We start from the raw sequence: 7,642 nt of genomic DNA on the forward strand, positions 1-7,642 counted from the left end.
GGAAAAAAAACATTTAAATTGCGGTAGCAACAGATACACAGATAATAAAATACACCGTGTAATATAATATCACTGCAAACACAAATCACAACCAATGATCTCTTGGCTTTGAGAGAGCCTGAAAACTCCCATGATGTGTGTGTTCAGTGTTACAATGAGACAATGATCAATGCGCGAGTGATAATGAATGAAATATAACTCGGCGTCGTGTAGCTTTGTGTTGTTTTGTGTTTCGGGCCGCAGCACGAACCGCTGCGTGAAAAACTAGTCCCATTGGAATGCGCTTCCCTGCCTTCATCCGCGCGCCCACAACGCTCGCGACGCCTCTTTCCCCGCATTAAACGCTCGGTTCTGCGTCTCCGCCGCGTTATGATCTCATACAGAGAAAAACAGACGCGAGTGTGGTGAAATACAGCAATAGTTCGCGGCGGCGCGGAGCTGGATCTGGATCTGGATCTGGAGAGGGAAAGGGGGAAGGGTTCGGAAGCGGCCGGGTGTTTTTCCTGTGAGCGGAAGGAGACGGACGCACGGACGGACTGCGCGATGTCGTGGTCACACTGAAACACCGAGACAATCAAACCGATGAAAAACTGCGGCGGAGATTCAGCGCGAAGAATCCGAGTCACAGACGCGCGCGGCCGGAGCGATGCGAGCGAGGCGGCGCGGCTGAGCGTTGAAGATGGGTGCCGTACTACAGAGTCTCTTACTGTGCACTTTGTGTTTGCAGATTCGGGGTGAGTTTGATTTACAGCAAGATCTGCGAGGAATCGCGTCGAGCTCTGCGCGCGTCAGTCAGCGCTGTATTGTTGGAGAAACTCGTCCGTCTGTGTGTTTGTTGATGTGTAATGAGCTTGTTTTGCGAATCTGCTCTCATCAAACTCGCCAGTTTTCAGCCGCTTTTGTCCCGAAGCGCTCGACTGTTTCCTGCTCGTCTCTGGCCTCGCGCCTGACGCGTCTGACGCGCGTCGAAACACTCGCGCTCTCTGTTTCTAGGTTTTGTGTTTGACTCAGTCCTGTGTCTGACTCTTTCTGCTCTGCAGAATCACTTTTAGCCATTATGTAAGTGTTTGTAAACAGTATAGTGTTTAACAGCTGCTCAGGTGTGTGTGTGTGTGTGTGTGTGTGTGTGTGTGTGTTTGCGTGTGTGTGTGTGTGTGTGTGAGCAGTCATACCGTTACAGACAAACAAAAGCCAGCAGAAAGAAACTCTGAAAAAGTGTGTGAAAGATCATCTGAATGGTTGACATGATCCAGGGCCAGATATAAAGTGTGTAAAAGCTCCGTGTTTCTCCTGTTTGCTCTCGGGTGAGTCTGGCACGGGCTTCACCGAGTCGCCCGGAGTCCTGCAAGTTTCCAAATATTTGGAAAAGGAAATTCCCCGTGTTAGAAAAACAGGCTGGAGGCGAGAAGGTTGAGGTCGCAGTGTGTGTCTGTGTTTGTGGTGGAAGTGTCAAATTGAGGTTTGATTCAGTGCCAGATCCCTGCAGAGACACACACACACACACTCTCTCTCTCTCTCTCTCTCTCTCTCTCTCTCTCTCTCTCTCTCTCTCTCTCTCTCTCTCTCTCTCTCTCTCTCTCTCTCTCTCTCTCTCACACACACACACACACACACACTCTCTCTCAAACACACACACACACACACACTCTCTCTCAAACACACACACACACACACACATTAGCTGAATTGGTCAAACTTTGGGGGCGTATGTCCTAAAAGGTTGAGAGCCCTGTTCTGGTGAAGCTGTGGAGATCTGTCAGAGGTTGTGTTTTCGGCTCGCAGGACAATGTTTCCTTCAGTCCAGTCCTTTAGTCTTCAGCTGAGCTTCGTGAATCCTGCAGAAACCCTGAGAATCCAAGCAGGCTGGTTTGACCTCTGACCCCTGTGTGTCCTCTCTGTGTCCGCAGGCCTGCCGCTGCTCTTGTATGCGAATCGAAGAGACTTGCGTCTGGTGGACGCGGCTCGGGGTCGAGGGAACGCCTCGGTGCTGGTCAGCGGTCTGGAGGACGCGGCGGCTGTGGATTATGTTTACGAGCAGGGACTGATTTACTGGAGCGACGTGAGCGAGGAGGCCATCAAACGCACGCGGTTCAACGGGTCAGCGCCCAGCGGTGTCCAGAACACGGTCGTGTCCGGTCTGGCCTCTCCGGACGGCCTGGCCTGTGACTGGATGGGGAACAAGCTCTACTGGACCGACTCGGAGACCAATCGCATCGAAGTGGCGGAGCTGGACGGGACAAACAGGAAGGTGTTGTTCTGGCAGGATCTGGACCAGCCGAGGGCCATCGCTCTGGATCCGGCCCGAGGGTGAGTCCCTCACACACACTTCACCCTACACTGACCGCTCTCATAGGATTTCTGTCTGGGTTTGTAAGCAAGAACATCAACAGGTTGTGTCTTGTTTTCTGGATGTTTATGTAGTTACAGGTTTGCTCGTGTGCATCTCTTCCAGCTCCTTTTAGTTCAGGATGATTGAGAATAACCGACCCGTCTCGGGTCCAGCTGAGAAGAAGGAATACGGCTCAGGGTTGTGTTTGTGTGCTGCTCTTTCACTGATATGCAGACAAACTAGGGATGAAAAGATTCGCTCAAGTCACAATTCGATTCATGATTGTTTTTAACAAAAGAGCTTTAAGACAAATTATAAATTAAATGTGTTCTTGGACAAAATGCTGCACATTTGTCTGTGAAATTTAAATATAACACTATATTAATATACTAATATACCACTGGTATATTATTGCTCTTTTGTTGGTTTTGATTGCTTCTTTTGTCGCTTTGTATAAAAGCATCTGCTAAATGACAAAACTTAGATAGAATGTAAAAGTAAACTGAAATTTAAAAACAAGCACCAAATCAAATAACACAAAAGAAATCTCTTTATATTAACAAAATAAGGCTTCGTCTGTGCTCTTTCTGTTTAAACTTCGAGACCACCACAGCATTTTAATCACAGCCCAAACAAAGATGCTGCATACATGCAACACGAGCAGTTTTTAATCTAAATTAGATTGGAGCTTAAAGCGTTTCCTTGGTTACCGCTGTAAACAAAGCACTCATGAACACTGCGGCGGGTGGAGCTTAAAGCATTTCCTTGGTTACCGCTGTAAACAAAGCACTCATGAACACTGCGGCGGGTGGAGCTTAAAGCGTTTCCTTGGTTACCGCTGTAAACAAAGCACTCATGAACACTGCGGCGGGTGGAGCTTAAAGCGTTTCCTTGGTTACCGCTGTAAACAAAGCACTCATGAACACTGCGACGGGTGGAGCTTAAAGCGTTTCCTTGGTTACCTCTGTAAACAAAGCACTCATGAACACTGCGGCGGGTGGAGCTTAAAGCGTTTCCTTGGTTCCCGCGGTAAACAAAGCACTCATGAACACTGCGGCGGGTGGAGCTTAAAGCGTTTCCTTGGTTCCCGCGGTAAACAAAGCACTCATGAACACTGCGGAGGGTGGAGCTTAAAGCGTTTCCTTGGTTACCGCTGTAAACAAAGCACTCATGAACACTGCGGCGGGTGGAGCTTAAAGCGTTTCCTTGGTTCCCGCGGTAAACAAAGCACTCATGAACACTGCGGAGGGTGGAGCTTAAAGCGTTTCCTTGGTTACCGCTGTAAACAAAGCACTCATGAACACTGTGGCGGGTGGAGCTTAAAGCGTTTCCTTGGTTACCGCTGTAAACAAAGCACTCATGAACACTGCGGCGGGTGGAGCTTAAAGCGTTTCCTTGGTTACCTCTGTAAACAAAGCACTCATGAACACTGCGGCGGGTGGAGCTTAAAGCGTTTCCTTGGTTACCGCTGTAAACAAAGCAGCTCTGCTCTTATGAACTTTAATATGCTTCATGCAGAGGCAAGATGAACAAAAAAAAATCTATATATGTATTTCTAAAGACCGTTCCCCTCAGACACACATTAATATAAACTCCCGCTCCTAAATAAATCTTGATTTGTTCAGCATCTCAACCGATTTGAATCGTCACGTATCTGAATTGATTTTCAATCAGCTCATGGTTGATCTTTACATCCCTAGTAGGTTTTTATAAACAGGCATGTATTGTCAAAATCTCGTCTGGTGACACCAGCCTCCATAAACAGCTCTGCAGACATATGAATGTTTCAGACAGGTTTCCAAACACTCCTTCTCTGTCATTGGTCAGTCAGACAGAAAGCCCTGCCCCAAACGCACTCCATTGGTTGAGCTCACTCATCAGTGTATGTGTATGATGGGGACAGCTCTAATGTGAAGTTCATTGTGTTTTCTGTTTGAGGGGAAATAATCCTCTTCAGGTTCTTTGAGATCTGATTCGTCCTCATTTAGTGACTTGAACTCTGACCTGTTCCTCATTGCTCCAGTGTTTGAAGATGGCGTAAGTTCAGTGTGTTTGAGGCTGATTTCTGTCTCTCTTCGGAGCACACGGTGGCTCAGGTTTGAGTCAGGAACTGCTTCCCTGTTTGAGCAGGAGACACCGCGGTCATTTCATGGCTCTCTTCCTGCTGTTGAGGTTTTCACGAAGGTTTAGTGTTACTTCATCAGGTGAGTCTGTGTGTAACCTGAGCGAAGGGTTTCCTCTCGAGGGCTGATGGGTAATCCGGTCTCTCCAGTTTGACCAACACAGGTGCTTTTGTTCTGGTCGGAGCAGCTCCAGGAAGTTCAGAGCGGCTCCTGGCTGAGTTTATCTTCACATCGTTGTGTTTGGTCTGGAGGCAGATATGATTGTGTTCTCTCAGATGCTCTCTGATCTGATCTGATCTGAAGAGTGAAAGCCCAAACATCAGCATCTCTGACACTGCACACTTCTGGGAAAGTGTGGTGTTTTTTTGTTTTGTTTTGTGATTTTTAAAATGCATTTGAAAAAGGTTTGTTTGTAGTGCTGTATAGTTAACCAAAATTATATGCTTAAATATCAATACGGTTATAAAAATTATAAAAAATATATTTTTTCTAAATAAAACTTACTAAATAAAAACAAAAATATTTAAACTAGCCTACTATTTTACAAAAATAGTGTAATAATATTAAAACAATTTATAATAGTAATAAAATGTATTTCTAAATAAAAATTACTAGATTAAAAGAAATGTTTCTGAAATTTTACTGTAAACTATTTTAGAAAAATAATGTAGTAATACTAATTTTATTTTAGAGTATTGATAATTGTTATATAATAATATACATTTGTTTAAATACTAATTTTATTATTAACCATAAGATTGGAGTACTTATATTTATGGCTGTCCTATTGTCATACTGTGATTTTTTTTTTTTAGTTTGTTGTGATATAGGCATCATAACATCTGATTTAGCTCTTGTGAACTATGATTGTCTGTAGAAATATCAAATATTTGTTCTGAATGGCCTGACTTTATATTTCCTTTCGGCTCACTTTTATGATGAGTTTTATGTGACGTCTGTTCATCAGCGTGATTCGATCTGAAGCAGAGCCGTTGTCTTCGTTCATGACAGTGTGAAAGAGAGACGGATTGTGATTGTGATCCTGCAGAGTGTGTGCGTGTCATCATCTGTCCTTCAGTTGTGTTCGGATCTCTGAATTAAAAGCCGCTGCAGACGCAGCAGTGAAGCGTCAGACCGTGTATTCAGTGCAGTGGATGATTGACAGGCTAGTGGGCGGGGCTTCACTTCAGTGTGATGATGTCATCACCACCTATCGCTCTCCTAATTGTAAATCTTCCTGGTTGTAGTTCTAGGCTACTGTATGAAAGGCATCTGAGGTATTTGCCGTCTGACGCACAGGAAACGCATCATCATCATCATCACACGCTGATGATGTCAGAGCTGCAGCTGTACAAACGACAGATCACACACTCCTGCTCTTCACACCGGAGTGACACATTCCTGTGACGTCCGCCCCGTTCACACCAGAGTGTGTGTGTGTGTGTGTCTTCAGGGGCGGGCAGACTGATTTCTCACTGTATGCTCATTGGTCGAAGTGTTTTTGGCTGCGTGACCTCAGAGGAAGTGATGTAGTTTGTAGATTTTAAGTACATTTTTCAATAATTGTTCGTTTTTCTGTACATGCAGCCAAAAGCATATACTTGTGTAGTATTGTATTTTTATTTTTTACATTGTTTCACATTGACAGTCATTTACTATTTCTTTTATTTTAATAAATAAATAAAAAAGAAATAATAACACAAGGTTATTTCAATTTTGCATTTATTTTGTTTCTAACTTTTTTAATGTAAGTATATTAATGTATAAATATATTTAATGTGTAATTTTTCTTTGTATTTTTAATTAAAATTTTTCGTTTACACATTTTTTTAGTAAGTATAATTATATTAAGATGTATTATGATTGTTTTTCTTTTAAATAATTTTTATATGATATGTTTTTATATAGTTTTGAATGATTTGTTTTATTAATGCTATGAATGAGACTCACTGCTGAAAGAGCCGGTCACTGGTCATGTGACGCTGGTAGAGTTAACCAGGTTAACCGGGTCGGTTAGTTGTGTACAAGCGCAGTAGTTTGAGTCACTCTAAATATAACGGTCAGTGTGAGGAGCGACTGAAACCCGAGTCTCCGCTCCTCATCCGCTCAGCCAAAGGTCAAAGGTCGTCAGTGTTTGTGGTTCATGCAGTTTCACTGATGTTTTATCTGTTTGTGTTTCTCCTCATGTTACAGACCATCGTTTTGAGTTTGAGAAGCTCTTAAAGTAGTTTTGAGCAGAACAGACCCTGTTAGTGATGCGGCTCAGATGTTGTGGATGTGTGCTGCTCCTCGTCTGACTGTAAGGTGTGTTCAGGTACATGTATTGGACGGATTGGGGTGAGATCCCGAAGATCGAGCGCGCTGGGATGGACGGGACGCATCGCTCGGTCATCATCGACTCGGAGATCTACTGGCCCAACGGCTTGACGCTGGACTACGAGCTGCAGAAACTCTACTGGGCCGACGCCAAGTTCAGCTTCATCCACCGCTCCGAGCTGGACGGATCACACAGGTGAGAGTGCCTCGGTGTGTGTGTGTGTGTGTGTGTGTGTGTGTGTGTGTGTGTGTGTGTGTGTCCGTCAGCTCACGCCTGTGTGTGTGTGTGCTCAGGGAGGTGGTGGTGAAGGGCTCGCTGCCGCACCCGTTCGCACTGACGCTGTACGAGGACACACTCTTCTGGACGGACTGGAACACACACTCCATACACGCCTGCCTCAAACACACGGGAGAGAACAGCCACGAGATACACACCAACATCTTCTCACCCATGGACATACACGTCTACAGCCAGGAGCGCCAGCCGCTGGGTAAGAGAGAGAGTGTGTGTGTGTGTGTGTGTGTGTCCTGCAGTAGTTCCTCTGCAGTGATGATGATGATGACACACGAGTCCAGCTTCAGTGTCTCACACACAGTGGAGCGTCTGTTCTGTCTCTCGCTCTTCTGTGGTTTCTCAGGAGGGCTGCCGATCTCGAAGCACCTCATGAGCCAATACATGTTATTTCAATTTTTTTATAATTAACATTTTTGTGTTTAATATGTGAACATTTTTAATTGATTAAATAAAAAATAAAAAAATAAAAAAAAAATTATGCATTTAGCAGACACTTTTATCCAAAGCGACTTACAGTGCATTCAGGCTAACAATTTTTTCCTCTCATGTGTTCATTTAAATGATTAAAATGGTTTTAAA

At 44.5% G+C, this 7,642-nt stretch overlaps 1 protein-coding gene across 1 annotated transcript in view; it reads left to right on the forward strand.

The window, feature by feature from the left end:
• Positions 1-224: 224 nt before the first annotated feature.
• The window catches only part of LOC132115852 (low-density lipoprotein receptor-related protein 6-like), a 27,983-nt gene continuing 20,565 nt past the window's right edge, over positions 225-7,642 (forward strand). The window contains exons 1-4 of the mRNA XM_059524227.1: positions 225-734; positions 1,908-2,307; positions 6,767-6,964; positions 7,063-7,259. Of these exons, the coding sequence (XP_059380210.1) occupies positions 680-734; positions 1,908-2,307; positions 6,767-6,964; positions 7,063-7,259 (850 nt within the window). The 5' untranslated portion in view covers positions 225-679. The remainder of the gene's footprint in view (positions 735-1,907; positions 2,308-6,766; positions 6,965-7,062; positions 7,260-7,642) is intronic.

The sequence above is a fragment of the Carassius carassius genome, chromosome 35 (genome assembly GCF_963082965.1).
Source record: "Carassius carassius chromosome 35, fCarCar2.1, whole genome shotgun sequence".
Lineage (NCBI taxonomy): Eukaryota > Metazoa > Chordata > Actinopteri > Cypriniformes > Cyprinidae > Carassius > Carassius carassius.